This window comes from Leptidea sinapis, chromosome 36 (genome assembly GCF_905404315.1).
Source record: "Leptidea sinapis chromosome 36, ilLepSina1.1, whole genome shotgun sequence".
In the NCBI taxonomy this organism is placed as follows: domain Eukaryota; kingdom Metazoa; phylum Arthropoda; class Insecta; order Lepidoptera; family Pieridae; genus Leptidea; species Leptidea sinapis.
Window position 1 is genome coordinate 8,259,533 of NC_066300.1, and position 15,931 is coordinate 8,275,463.

The 15,931-nt window shown below is 34.3% G+C and overlaps 2 protein-coding genes across 6 annotated transcripts in view; both read right to left on the bottom strand.

Annotated features, from left to right (window-relative positions):
* Nucleotides 1–15,931, bottom strand: part of LOC126975463 (uncharacterized) — a 258,862-nt gene that overhangs the window by 110,731 nt on the left and 132,200 nt on the right. The window lies entirely within an intron of this gene.
* The window catches only part of LOC126975438 (furin-like protease 1), a 222,368-nt gene that overhangs the window by 15,912 nt on the left and 190,525 nt on the right, over nucleotides 1–15,931 (bottom strand). For all 5 annotated transcript variants that reach the window (XM_050823323.1, XM_050823325.1, XM_050823324.1 and 2 more), the window contains exons 5-10: nucleotides 14,247–14,375; nucleotides 11,487–11,652; nucleotides 7,145–7,317; nucleotides 3,669–3,878; nucleotides 2,842–2,980; nucleotides 435–658 (exon numbers count right to left, since the gene is read on the bottom strand). In XM_050823323.1, coding sequence (XP_050679280.1) covers nucleotides 435–658; nucleotides 2,842–2,980; nucleotides 3,669–3,878; nucleotides 7,145–7,317; nucleotides 11,487–11,652; nucleotides 14,247–14,375 — 1,041 coding nt within the window. The remainder of the gene's footprint in view (nucleotides 1–434; nucleotides 659–2,841; nucleotides 2,981–3,668; nucleotides 3,879–7,144; nucleotides 7,318–11,486; nucleotides 11,653–14,246; nucleotides 14,376–15,931) is intronic.

Consider the following 15,931-nt stretch of genomic DNA (forward strand, 5'->3'; position numbering starts at 1 on the left):
TGTTAGTTTAAATCATAAATATAAAACAAATAAAATATAAAAAGCTTATTGGTCTCCATCCAGAACAGTCCTATAAACGTTGATAACAGTTATCAATAGAAGCACACACTCTTTCCATGGGAAAATTCATCACTGCCAATCGTACGGATTCTTTAGGGACTCCGAATTATCATGACGTTTACATAGCAAGCCGTACTCTCTAAAACTGACCAGAAATCATAATCTCAGAGAAACTCAATGAACAATCATATAAAAATGACAGATTCCAAATTCAAATATAATATTTTGTTTATTTTTAAATGTAGCAGTATCTATGGCCAGACTATGTATATAAGTGGAAAATGTTAATGTCTTATGTAGCGTTAATGTTGTATAAATGAAGTTTGTTTCCATAATTTATCGCTTCTCGCTGGCTTTATACACAATATACAAACCTGCAGCGATATAGAAGAGCGAGGCGGTACGGCTCTCTGTGGTGTCGGAGTAGCCAGTTCGCACCTCCTCTGCGGAGGTACCGTCCTCCAGGAACGTGCCAGTCTCACCATGGCTGCGGCATCCAGCAACCCGTAGCCAAAAGAGTGAGACACGTTCCTGCCGACCCCGTTGATCCTCCACTCACCGCCGATGCTGAGCCGCTCAGGCCGGGCTGTTCTTACAACTGGATAGACCAATAAAATATAACATTAATATATAACATAATTCTCTTCCAGTGGGAGACTCCTTTGCACAGGATGCCGGTTCGATTATGGGTACCACAACGGCGCCTATTTCTGGCTTAAAACAGTAATGTGTTAACATTTCTGTGTTTCGGTCTGAAGGGAAGAATCCTGAGCGGCATTGCATTGTAATCAATTACCATCAGCTGAACGTCCTGCCAGTCTCGTCCCTTATTTTCATTAATAAAATAAACTTAAGTTAATAAAGACTCACAAAACTGTTTGAACAGATTGTCTGCAGCATTAAGCCTCGTGTAATTTATAGTTGGTTATATTTACTATATTATTCTATTTCGCTCCCCAAAACTAGGCATACTGAATTACGTAGCTGCAAATATACAATATGATATGTCATCGTGGCGCTGGTGACTTTCATGCTTCATGCGATTCATTTCCCTCTGAAGAGAGAATTTCCTTTATAATACAAAATATTTTGCTGAACTTTATTTGCGTCTCCATTCTTGCATGTGATTCGTTTAAATACATTTTATTGTTAGTCCAATTGGATAGAGACAGATTAAGGACCAAATATACGTGAATCCTTTTCACTATTTCTATCAAAGATAAAAAACCTGCATCTTGCAATGTTGTCTGTATATTATTGAACAGCAATAATTCTCTTTGATAAAAGTATTAATAAACAATAATATTGTTTAGTTTTGTTACATACACAGATATATTATATTCTACACTTAATTTCTATCTTTGTAACTAAACTTCTCCTAAACGGCTGGACCGATTTTAATGAAATTTTCTGTGTGTCTTCAGGTGGATTCGAGAATCTTTTAGATTCACAATTGAACTACCTAACTGGCTGGACCGGTTTTGATGAGTTTTTGTGTGTTCCAGAGAAATTGAGTTTGGTTTAGATTCTCAATTCCGTCCATATAATATAATTCTCCTACTCATGTGTGGAACGTGAGGGGAAAAATCTGGTTCCCCTTAAATATTACAGCTTTGTAAACCTTTTATTTAGTAACCTAATGAAAAGGGTGAATAGACTAAATAATTGTGTGGTGTTGTGAACTGAAGAATCCCTGATATGTGTATACTGTGTCAGTTTATTATAAAGTACACGTTCGAGCACCCTCAATAGGTACTAGGACAGGACCTTATTAATCCAGGGACCAAATACAACTACAAAATATTTACTATAATAAATCATTTACCAAATATGAATAAGTATGTGTTTTTTCATTTTAACTTATCATAAAAATCAATCTTCTTAATTATAAATGTTTATTCAATGAAAACAGTAACCCGTGCCTTAACCGAAATGAATAGTTCGGTAGTACCGGGAACTGTTCTATTTCCCCCGCGTCAATCTACGTTAGCTTTGAATACGCTTCGAGTTAACGATCATTTCCCGAGTATTGACGAACGTTAATATCCGTTCCAGGGCTTACTTTATACCTTCCAGATTTCATTAATTGCATCGCCAGTTTCAGATGTTTAGATTGTACATGACCACTACGTTATATTAATAACTGATTGATTATTTTGCACTCGAAGAGTTACTTATGGGAATCCTATTACTAAGATTCTGTTCTCCGTTTGTCGCTGCATTAGCAGCTTGTATCTCATAAACCGCAATAGCTAACAAATCTAATATTGAATAAAACGGCGTGTATTCAAGACCACGAGACATAGTAATAATATTTAGAATTATTATAAGTATTCTCCAAAGGAGCCTCCCACTGTTTTTCTGTTATTGATAAATTATATTAATGAAATTAAAAACATTCTAGAGATATTTCCATCAAGATACCTTTTGATGTTGGACTCATAATCGGATCGGATGTCATAAACAGGTAAAGCTTTCAGTGTGATATATTTTTCTCCTTTTTAGTTCAGCTAACTCTTAAACTGTGTTTATTTCGTCTGACGGGTTCGATAATGAACGGAACCCTATTACCACAATACGAGTAGTTAGGAAACTTACATTTTGACAGCAACACAAAAGCAAGATGCGAATGTCAGAATTGCAGCCATTCCAACGGTGCCGCGTTATAATAATTATTATTGTAGTTTACTTTACACTATAACAAATATATTTTAAACTACACGTTATGGATGTATATTTTCTTTTGTGGGTAAGTGAATCTGCAAAATGATGATAACTCACCGATATGCTGCATATCTCTCCATGTAAGATCTCTATTAGCTTGCAATGCCAGGGCGCATATGCCGGCAGCTAGCGGTGCTGAAGCTGACGTTCCAGTGTGTCCTGTCGTGCACGAGTGATGGAGGTCTGTGGTGATCACCTGCGTTGAGGACGATCCGATGAGTACTTACATTATGTCAGATAAACAATTATTAAGACAAATATGAATAATTTATTTATACAGAAATAATACTAGAACTAATTAATATATACTAGAACAAATTAACCTAAAACTAAAAACCTTAAAAAATAGTATTAAAAGGAACCTTTAGGCAAGGTTCCGAAGATACTGACAGCGTTCCCTCTTTGAATAGCTAGACTCATTCATTGTCCGAGATAGCTGCCAGCTCTTCGGTCTCTTTTGGTGACGACTAACCTTTTTGCTATTTCCTTAAAAATCCTTATAGCGCTAGGACCACAGACCAATGGCCTCGACACCGAATGGGACAAAATCATATTCGGAGCCTAGACCCCTGTATTTGAAAATGGAATAAATAAATAATATGTACTGTGATATCAACATCGTTCAAATCGTTACTCTAAGAAATTTTCTTTGCAGCACCATAAAGGACACCGTAAGTCTCATCGTGTTCCAAGAAAGCATGGTTATTGATCGCTTACCATCACGTGACCCGTCTACTTCCGAAAAGTATTCCTATGGAGAATCTGCAGAACTGCTGGGTAGAATAAATATAAGAGGGTAATGGGAGTTTTGTGTATTGAAGTAAATTGTAAGTACGATGAGAAATAGATCGTTAGCCAGCCCGAGTTAACTCTTATAACAATACCTGCTTCTCGTTGATGGCTCCGCTGCTGTAAGTGGCAGCCAGCGTGGAGCTGCACATCTCGGAGTACCAGGGCACCTCGCCGCGCTCCGTCGCCGAAGATATCGACAAGGTCCAGATCGAGTTGGTGTATCCATCGCAATTGCAGTTGTCGTGCTCCTTGCCACCATTGCCTGAAGCCCAAACGAATATGGAACCTTTTCCGTTGCGACCCTGATAAAAAAAAGGTTGAAATATGTATAAAAGATAATAGGAGTTACATCTAATTTACTTGACTTTTTTTTAATTAATCTTTATTGTTGTTTTTCAATTTGAACATAACTTTTAAATCTTTAATTCCATCTACTAGGCTCCGTAAAATTGCTAAATCTTTTCAAGTGGATTGTGTTATAATTTATAATAAACTCCCAAATGATATTAAAATATTACGTATTAAAAATTTAAATGTATCGTAAGAAATAAATTAACATCTAAGTCCTATTATAATGTGGAAGACTATTTGAATGATAAAGATAGTTGGAATTAATATTCCAAACTTTGTTAATGAATATTATTATACTCATTTGAATGATTTTGAAATTTTAATAACTTATAAAGTTTTACAGTGAATATATTTTTTTTTGACTTTGACTTTGAATTAATGTTCCAGCTGAAGAACAACTAACTTCGTTCAACTTCTGTACTTATCACAACATAATAAAACAGCCTTTATTTCATTTTTATTAAATTATTAATAGTTTAACAAAGCACAGGCTTAGCAATAATGCTACGAGTTTAATTATTTAAAAACCTGCTTTCAGAGACACTAAGCTTTTGTAGCGTTGCGCTACGAAAAATCTCGTAGAATTAAAGTACGTAGCACGACTAGACAAATTACGTAGCTGCTTGCTACAAATTAATTTCTTCCGAGATTGAATTATGAAACAGCTGTACAACTTTTAGCGAAAAGATTTTTGTTAAAAAATGAAGTTTAGTAAAGGAATTATTACGTTTCTGCAAATTACTTTATTAACATTCAGGCTTATTCTAAGTCAAGCAAATCTAAGGATTATAATATCAGTTAAATACAAAACATAAATTACATACACATTGTATCTAAATCAATAATAACCTGTTTTCTATTAAAATACATATAGGTAGGAGATGAACTATTTTCTGTTAAAGTACGTTTAAACTTAACAAAATTTCTATGGCTGTACTAATTTTATCTGATTGGTTTTAATGACATTGAAAAGGTTACATTTAATAAAATGAAACAAATTAGTGAAACATTGTTTTCAGTTTTTTTTTTTTCATATTTTGTGTTTGAACACCGCCGCCCACACTCCCTTACAACACGAGAGGAATCACAGGAGCGTTGCCGGCATTTATAGAGGATGTACTCGTTTTTTTTACAAGGTATCCATGTCACATGTCAAGTGCCTCTCCTAAAGATCGCCAGACCGATCAGTCCTGCGCTGCCCTCATACTACTCCGGCGAGCTTGACCAGATCTTCCTTCCATCTTGTGGTGTCTACCAACACTACGTGCTTTGGTAAGTGGACGCCATTCGAGGACTTTATTGCCCCAACGGCCATCTGTCCGTTACACTATGTGCCCTGCCCACTGCCACTTCAGTTTCGCAACCAGCTAGTCTAGGTCGGTGACTTTGGTTCTCCTACGGATCTCCTCATTTCTGATTCGATCTAGCAGGGAAATTCCGAGCACAGCCTCTCCATTGCCCTCTGAGCGACAATAAAATTATAATGAGGAACTATGAGAGTTAGCAACAACGAATGCGTTCCGTATGTCATCACTGACAATTCCCACGCAGCATAAATTAATCATCATTACAATGCATTAATGTTTACTGGGAGGTGTTAATAAATACGCCATATAACCCTGACCCTGATGTGACCTAACACATTCCCACCATCAATTATTCAACCATCATACTCTATAATTTTTTTTTCTGTCAGTCAAATATAGTAAATTGATGATTGAGAATGAAGTATTTATTGTAAACGATGAGCCAAACGATATAGTTGTTGAAGCAAATTGAGGGTACTTCTAAACCGGAATTCGTAGTTCAATATTTACGCATGATTGAGCACCGAACACTCGTCTGGGCAACAATTTAATTGTACAAAGCCTGCTTGATCGGTGATCAAAGCACCACGTCAGTTTGAAGTCAGCTTGGATAAGATAGATAGACTTATTTTAAGGTTTTAATAAATTCAAGGGTACAATATCAATTGATCAACTTATCTGATCAGTTCTAATTCAGAAAAGTCATTTATTTTTTCAAAATTCATTTCTAGTTTCACTGTGACCAATGTGATCTATTGTGATAGCCACTGTTTAGCTCACTGCTAAGACTGATAATTATATGTCTATGATGACATAAATTTTGTTATATCTCATAATTAAATGTTTATTAATTTATTTGTTTATTTGAAAAAATTCAGCCAGCAAGGTATACACTAACACAAACTTGGTATAATACATCAACAAAAGTGATGCCTCAAATATCCTCAAATATAGACGACAATAAAAATAGTAGTAGGACGAAACCCACTGTAAAAGGAAAAGCATATAACAAACATGAAAGGAAAAATAAATTACGGGTGATCCAAGCTCGGTAAGTGTAAGGGGGGGGTGGAGAGATAGGGTAAAACACCGTTTATCTCAATTTCCGGCGAAACTACAAGTCCTAAGGAAAAAATTAAATACTAAAGTTGTAGGTAATAAAAAGATCTACAACTTTTGTTTTTACACTCTTTTCATACATAACGTCAAAATTTATGTGAAAAATTCAAATAAATAAGTAATTTTTTTTTTTCGCGAAAATTTGATTGGACTTTTTTATCCCAAATACACTGTAATTATTTTATTGTTTTGCAATATTTATTTTTTCACCTTATTTTTATGACTTTATATATCGAAAACGAACCCTAATTTTCAATCGAAAATTCTTACGTCAAAATATCAGCTTTTTTTTAAAACAGTATTTTAGTTCGTTGAAATCTCTACTTTTTAATGGTGAAAAAAAAATATACCTTACTATACTTACTTTACTTAATTTTATTTATTTTTAAAATATCTTATAACTCTTTGCATTATCCTATTCTCCTACTATTTTTTTTTTTTCACTTTTTATCATTTTCAAAGGCTTCACTGGCACTGGCCTATAGTGCCGGGCTGCCTCAACGTTTAGATAATCTTCAGTCAAGTTAAAATATTGATGGAGAGTTTCTGTTATAAAAGTATATTTATTTACCCTTAAAAGTTGAGTATTGTAAGCCTGCTAAAGTAAGTAACAAGTATTTCTTTGTTTCTAGTAGTGGAGCCGAGAAAATCACTATTTTGAGCTTACATTTTGTGAATATATTTATATTAAATTTTCATAAATATACCAAGAACAGACAGTCATAATAGTAAAAAATAGATATAGAAACGATAGGAAAAATAGAAAAATATATTACAATAAATGTAGTTACCTTAGTTACGCCTTCAATGAATGCTCTGGTAGCGAGCTCTCCAGGACCATCCACGGTTTTCCCATCATCATCAGGTCCCCAAGATGCGCTGTATATGTCCACGTGTTGCGGGTTCAGACTCAAGGACCGAGCCTCTACCGCGTCGGTCACGTCACCGTCCAACATTCGGACTCCTGTATTTAAAGGAAAGTCTTAAGAATTTTCTATATTTTTTATCAGGAAATAGGAGGATTTTCAGAAATTCATCTGATGCTAATCTTGTTTATATTGATTGGAAGAACGTTGCCTGATGTTGAGTGAAAGATGTATAATGTGCTACAAGTAGCGTGGCAGACAACATTACGAAATAAAATCAAGCTACCAACTGTATTAGTTCATTATCGACTTCCGGCTCACGTCATTTATTTACTTTATTAGGACTAATAAACAGTGACAAAATAACATTTTACTATTACAAACTTATAAATATAAAACTTAATTAATTGTGAAACTAAGTACATTACCCACAGTTAATAAATAACTTAAAATATGAACCTTAATTAATTGTGAAACGAACTACATTACCAACAGATTAAAACTGACTTAAAAAAATAAACGTTAATTAATTGTGAAACCCAGTACATTACCCACAGATAACAAATAACTTAAAAATATAAACCTTAATTAATTGTGAAACCAACTACATTACCCACAGAAATAACTAACTTATAAATATAAACCTTAATTAATTGTGAACCCAACTAAATTAACCACAGATAAAATATACAAGAGAGATAAACACGTACATCTATATAAAACATTTTTTTTGTTTTTGGTAACTCTAATAGTTGGTTTTGGTTACGAAAGCATTTAATGTAACATATTATACCATCATACCTAATATTATAATATGTGCATTAGTTATTCACTTAATACGGAACATCATATTATATTTAACAAACAAAGAGTATTACTTTATAAAGGAACAAACAGTGATACACATGACTATAACAGATGAACACATCACTCAGTTTGGTTCATAAGTAAAATCTTAATCCAAAAACATATAACTAAATTACAATAATGGTTATGAAATCAACTTAAGTAATTTAAATTTTTTTAAGGTTGAAAGGCTACAAATTATCAGATTTTATTTTAATTTGAAAAGGAGTAAAAAGAAATAACTTAATATCAAAATGAATAAAAGTGCACCTTAAAGATTAGAGCTAACAGTTAAAACAAACACTTAAGAATTGAATGGTGACAATATCTTGTTTTTAAACATATTTTCTGATTCATAAAAAATAGCCCAATATTAGTTCTATATTAGGGAGTATGGAAAATGTTATTCACTGGTTGTCTAGGAATTTTGTATGGAACTGAAAGAGATATTTCATTTTGTATGTCAATGCAGTTAATTTTCCCATTTATTATTTTGTAAAGAAATAATAAGTCGCGATTTTTGCCACGGGACCTCAGGGATTGCATTCTGAAAAAGCGTAACCGTTACTCATAAGCATGACTATATATGATATTCCCTCAGAAACAAATGCAAGATGACGTGTAAAGGATCTTTGGAGTGATTCTATTCGCTGTGAATATTCATTGTAAAACGGGTTCCAAATTACACTAGCGTTCGCTGGCTCTTCACCAGCGAATTATATAGTACTGTTTTAGTTTTAATAGACCGAAAATCTCTTCATAAAGCCAAGCATTTTTGCTGATTTATTAACAACAGCATCTACATGTTGTTTGAAAGTGAATTTACTATATTGAATTACACCCAATTCGCGTACTTCACTAACTTCCTGAAGCACAATGCCATTAAATTTATATGTATATGTTAAAGTATTCTTTTTGCGGGAGAACCTGGTATGATAGCACTTATTTATATTAAATGACATATTATTGGATTCACACCATTGGTGATTATAGTTAAGGTCTGATTGGAGGGGATTACAGTTAGATGGAGATGCAACAATATATAATTTTAGATCATCTGCAAAAAGGGAGTATTTTGAGTTATGAAAGTTATTGCAAATGTCATTTATAAATAGCAAAAATAATATCGGAGCTAGATGGGAGCCCTGTGGAACGCCTGATTTCGCATAATATCTGTGTGACTTGAAACCGTTCGATATTACTATCAGTGGCCTGTCAGTTAAGTACTCGTATGATTCTAACCACTGCAATATTGAACCGAGAACTCCAATTGATTTAATTTTTCTTAAAAGTAACATATAGATTAATATAATAATAATATATGTATAATTATTATATCGAAGTTATTTATATCATAAGATAAGGTTAAAACTTTTAATCTTTTCTTTTGTATCTCAATTTAATGTGTTCTGTAAAAGTTCGACAACATTTATTCTAAAGGAAGAAACGAGATCAGTGTAAATATATATCTCTTTAAGAACTTATTATAATTTTTAGGAAGACTTAAAAACGGTGCATGAAAAATAGCGTTTGTGGGGCATCTATTATTTGCAAATAAATTTTTCGTTTTATTTACGGCACGCATATATGCCCGTGCGTACCGGCACTAAGTATTTTATTTTTTTAATTATATCAATACAAAACGATTGTGACAAATGTCATATACTGAATAATATGTCATAAATAAATAATAGCATCACTTCAAAGATTTTATTTTTATTTTATTTTACATTTTTTGGAAAACTTACAGCTAGGTTAAAAAATATAAGTTACATACATAATTACAGAAGGACAATTAAAAGTTTTCACAGATAGAAATCGATATATGATGTAAGAGTTAAGTGGACAACAAATACGAAAATTATATAAAATGATAAAGAGACAAAAATAAATTAAAAAAATAACTCAAATTTACAATTACACCTGATTGAAAAAGTTCTCGGTAAGGAGCTGTTTTACCTGCTTAATTGGAGTGGTGAACAAATCCAGGTCTAATATCTTAGACAAGTCGTTGAAAGACCGACCAGCCCGCAGTAGATAACTATTTTGTCTATAATTAGTTCTAGCTCCGGGAACATGCAGGCAGATAATAATATCTACTAGATCTTAGATCTAGAAGGCATTTTATTTTTAATGATGAATGATCACTCATCATGGAAATAAATATCGAGGTCTAGTAAACCAAGCGAGAATAAAAAACGCAACTTCTTGCTTGATAAGAAAACACATTAACTACTTGACCAATGGTCTCGAAAATATTTTAGTTAATTAAAAAGTGTTTAGTGCACTCGGCTCAAAACGGTAGAATTAGTTTACATAATATGCGACGACCCTGGAGCTCCCGTGCCGGTAAGACTCTATTACCATAAATTAATAAACATGGAGCGAACGTTGGAGTAAAACCTTTGTTGCAACGTCACACGTTAAATATTATGTTGTCAGAAATTTGAGAAAGACATTATTAAAATTTATATTTTTGGCTTATATTAAGGATTGGTCGCCGCTGCGGTCCGACTACATACCGCAGGCGTAGACCCAAAGTGCGGCAACTTTTACTATGCCCAAATGGGCGTACTCGAGCCATTCTCGAACAATATGCAAACACCAGTGGCTGGCTCCTTTGCACCGGATGCCGGCTGGATTATGGGTACCACAACGGCGCCAATTTCTACCGTGAAGCAGTAATGTGTAAGCTGTCATTGTGTTTCGGTCTGAAGGCGCCGTAGCTAGTGAAATTACTGGGCAAATGAGACTTAACATCTTATGTCTCAATTTGACTTGCGCAATTGTAGTGCCGCTCAAAATTGGGTTTATTTAATGAAAATAAGGGACGAGACGAGCAGGACGTGCTGTGTGTGTGAGGTGATGATAATTGATACGCCCTGCCTATTACAATGCAGTGCCGCTCAGAATTCTTGAAAAACCCCAAAAATTTACCCGTGGTACCCTAATCTTATTTTCATTAAGAAAAAAGAAATTTGTGACGTTAACGTGCCAGATGTTCTGTTAAACTTTATTAATAATTGAAACTAAAATGCCGGGTTGCGAAGTAAAACTGTATAAAAAGAATACTACAAGAAATAAGAAAGACACTGGGATCACATATCATCAGTAAGTATTTTGTACTTCATTTATAAATTTCAATTTAAAATAACATGAAGCGTATGTTACAAAATTTGAAAGATACCATTGAGTGTCAAGATGCCACACAAGCATCTAATAGTTGCCGCAATAAAAAAAGCTATTGTTCTTAAGTAGTGCGGTATCTAGTTGAAGCGGAGACCAATCTTCCATCAACCTTCTATCTAAGGTTTTTGGTTTCGAAACGGTATTTGTAGTGACAATTCAAAAGCGCTTAGTTTAATTCAAATTGAATAACGTTTATTTGACTTTGACTTTGAATAATGAATGTGTCACTCACCTCCCACACTAGCGTCGTACGCCACGCCGACGGCACACAGGGAGTTATTGGCTGCGGCAGCAACCTCGCCAGCGCATCGCGTCCCGTGACGGTTGGAGTCGATCATGTCGTAGCGAGGCTGTGGGTCCGAGTCCTGGGAGTTCACGTCGTACGACGCCATGGGGTCCTGAATCACAATATTAACTTATTTAGATAAACATTTTGACTATGACAGCTGTACAAACTGCGAAAAATTGGCCTTTTTTTAAAAAAAACCTCTATTTTGAGCAGTACACGCACACTAACATAAAGTGTCATACAAATCGCGAGTGTAAGACGTAGCTTGTCACATACACTAACTATATTTCCGAGCCTGTTTTTATCGGTTGTCTAACAACGGCGCCTATTTCTGCCGTTGAGTAGTAATGTGTAAGCATTACTGTGTTTCGGTCTGAAGGGCGCCGTAGCTAGTGACATTACGGGGCAAATGAGACTTAACATCTTGCGTCTCAAGGAGACGAACGCAATTGTAATGCCGCTCAGAATTTTTGGGTTTTTCAAGAATTCTGAGCGGCTCTGCATTGTAATGGGTAGGGCGTATCTATTACTATCAGCCGGACGTCCTGCTCATCTCGTTCCTTATTATCATTTAAAAAAAAGCAAGAGAATCTATCTAAACGTTTAAATTATCTAAGCTGAATCTGCAAAGTTTTAACCAATGGATTTGACTTTCAAGCTGCTGTCATTTAATTTCTAGCCGAGCAATCAGTCAGCAATCTTCTATTAATCTCTACCATCAAAAGATGAATCAGTAATTATATTAAACGAGCAACTATTCTTTTAGTCCATGTCGGCAAATTTTTATTAAGATTTTAAAGGATTTGACGACCCATATAGCCCAGTGGTTAGTGACTGTACCTACTGAGCTAGAGTTCCCGGGTTTGAATCTCGGTAGGTGCAAACATTTGTATGATGAATATGAATGTTTGTTTCCGAGTCATGGATGTTTATATGTATTTGTGTATGATTAAGAAAGTATATTGTATTTATATGTGTTTATGTATGTTTAAGAAATTAGTTTGGGGCAAGATAATTTATCTCAAAGTGTTTCACTATAAAAAAAAGAGAATATTCATGAAATCAAATAAACTTTTCAACTGTACATGTAGTGTGAAGCCCGCGCTCCCAAACATCCATTTCAATTAATCTGTGTTTATTTCGTTTGTATTGTTGGATCAATTAATTTCATATCTTGGATAGGAAAATTTGATACACGGCTTTGTAGAGTTTTCAATATTACACCGGTTACTGTTTCTGGCCAATATTTATTGGATATTATTCGATCTTTTAATTATTTTAACAGACAGCGCCTTAAGCTTTTTTAATGAATGACTTCTAAGTTACCCCAATTGTCTTTAAAAAAAACGGCGCGTCCACGTGTCAGATGGGAAAACTTCATCAGCTTGAGCCGAGATTACTAAATACGAATTACAAGTTTTTTTTATTATGGTAATATAATACATTAATTTCTTCATTTCTTTTTAAAATAATACAAAATCCTGTAAAACTGTTTACATGGTTTGTCAACAGGATCGAGCGATTCTCGTTGAATAAATCTAAAAACGTATTTTACAATTGTTACTGCAACGATAAATAATAAATAATTCAATAGTTTTATTAAATTTATTTTTGTTTGGTTCACGTCAGATGTCCTCTAATAAGCAGATATTGTATTTACAACGCTTTCAGAGTAATCAACGGAATTGTAAATGCCCCCTTGTACTAACGAAACGACGACCTTCATCGTGACCTCAAGGTGTATATAGTTGTAAAATGATTCAAAAATATGCAGAAGCTCATGAGCTACAACTTCACCATGATGTGAACGCCGAGGCTATCCAGCTCTTCGACTACACGAAACCAGTTTGAAGACTCAAAAGAACTAAATCTTTTGAGTTAGTGTAGTGAAAAGCTAGTATCATATAGTGCAGTGTAACTTACATGTACTAAGTGTAAAGAACACAAGAACATAGTGTCTTCCGCTTAGAAAGACAATAAGAATAGTGTTTATGGACACTTTTTTGTTTTACTCTTAGTATAATAAGTTAAAATTAAACTGTTTATTAGCCTAACAATTCAAAATATACAAATTATGATATATTTTGAATTTGGATTCTGTCATTTTTATATGATTGTTCATTAAGTTTTCTCATTTTGTCGCCAATACATTGTACAATATTTTGCGATATTAAAAATGTAGTGGGGTAAATTTCATTACACAAAGTAGGTGGACCAGTGGGAGGCTCCTTTGCACAGGATGCTGGCTAGATTATGGGTACCACAACGGTGCCTATTTCTGCCGTGAAACAGTAATGTGTGAACATTCTTATGTTTCGGCCTAAAGGGCGCCGTAGCTAGTGAAAGTACTGTGCAAATATAATGTAAGGCAAATGTAATGTGCAGGGCGTATCAATTACCATCAGCTGAATGTCCAGCTCATCCCTTACTTTTATAAAAAGTAAGGGAAATAGTATTAAATATTGATTTTTGTGAAGCATCATATGTAAAGCGCTCCCGAATCGCTTTGTACGCGTGATACAATATTATTAACATAAATACAATGTTTTATATCTAAAAATACTATGTCGTAATACGTAATATTACATTTTCATTTTATGTTCATCACAATTTAGTTCACTCGGACTACAACGTGTCTAGCGTCAATAAAATAAAAAGTGAAACAAATGATATCGTGACTGGTGGTCATGAAGCCGTACTCACATAATTGGCCACTAGATCCGGGTGGTCTGTTTCTAGGCCGTCGTCGAGGATGGTCACCACCACCCCTCGGCCCGTGATGCCCTCCCGCCACGCCGCCATCACGTTCATATCTAGACCACCACCACGATTCTGTGAACAATACATGTGTTAAATATAAGTTTGTTGAGAACTAAGTTAGATTCAATTATGTTGTTCTTTCCACTACCGCTAGATGCCGCTAATCTACCTCTAGCAGCTGCTAACATTGTTTTGCGTGATTTTGTACAGCAAACTGTTTGAGCGTTGATTAAAGAGATACAGTCCTTAATAGTGCAGTTTCTTTTCAAAGTGTGTAGTGTGTGAGTATACGGCTAACAACATGAGATACAAGAATATTTATTTAAAAGACAATCCCAGCCACTCTACCCTGAAGCTTATATAGCTTATATTATATTTGGTGCATTCAACATTGCAGGTAAATCATTTAGTAAGTATTGCGTAATATGTAGATGAACATTCTTTAGTTATTCGGTAGATTTCTCATGCTCGTTTAAGTGCCACTGCTTGTGGCGGCGACGTGGAGCGGGTCGTTCCTTTGTCTAAAATATGGTCGAGGGAGGCGATGACTGGTCCATGCGTCATGCATGAGAACGGGCGCTACTTGTGCTGGCTGGGTGATCTTGTTACCGGGACGTCTGCTTCATGTTTTTTTATTTCCTTTATTTAATTATTTTAAATTTAAAGTTATTATATATTTTATTTAATAAAATGCTCGCATAAAGCCTTTATTTATTTACGGTATGTGTGGATTGATGCATCTATTGTGCTCATAATTATTCATTTTTTTTTGACTTACTCGTGTAAGCCTTTTAGTTTTTGACGTTTGAGTATTTTTGTTGCGTCACTTTGAATACATTGTAATTGAAATGATTTGTAAATTGCATTTAAAATAAGAACTTGTAACACCTAATCTGTTTTAAAAAGAGCATCCTTAGACTATCTTGCTCATTCTTCTCTGAGGAAATCTGCCTTCCCAATGAGCTGTGTGAAAAAATGACATATTTCAAGTTTAATATGATTTACCTATGAAATAAAAAAGATTTTGATTTGATTTAATTTGAATTATAAATATTACAGCTACCTTGCTCAAAATCCAAAAATTTAATACTCTAGGTCCGATCCTTTCAAAAAGTTCATCACAATTGGTTCATCCTTTGTTATCCATATAAAACATACACATCGATATTTTTCTATAAATAAAATATATAAGAACGAAGAAGAATACTTTTATCATTTACAAAAAGACCTTATTTAATGTAAATTACATGTATTTTAATGATGAGTGTACCAAGCAAGAATGCTGGCAATATTTCCGCGTTAAATAGCTAGCCTGATCCGTGGACCAAAACAAAATAGCACAGCACTTGAGTTTCCAGGTCCATCTATTGTGACATAGATATAGTACTTAGAACAGTGTCTGGACTTCGTAGCCCGCGACAGCCAACACAAACATGTCATAATAACCGGGACAGTAATTAACATTACTGATTAGTAGCTATGAAAGGAGTAAAGTAATAATATCTATTTATTATAAGGAACCTCCTACAATAACATAGTGATGGATGGTGTAGAACAAATTCATAGAAATTAATTCAGGAGTGGCAATGAAAATAGGAGTCAATGAGAAAACGTATCTCCATCTGACA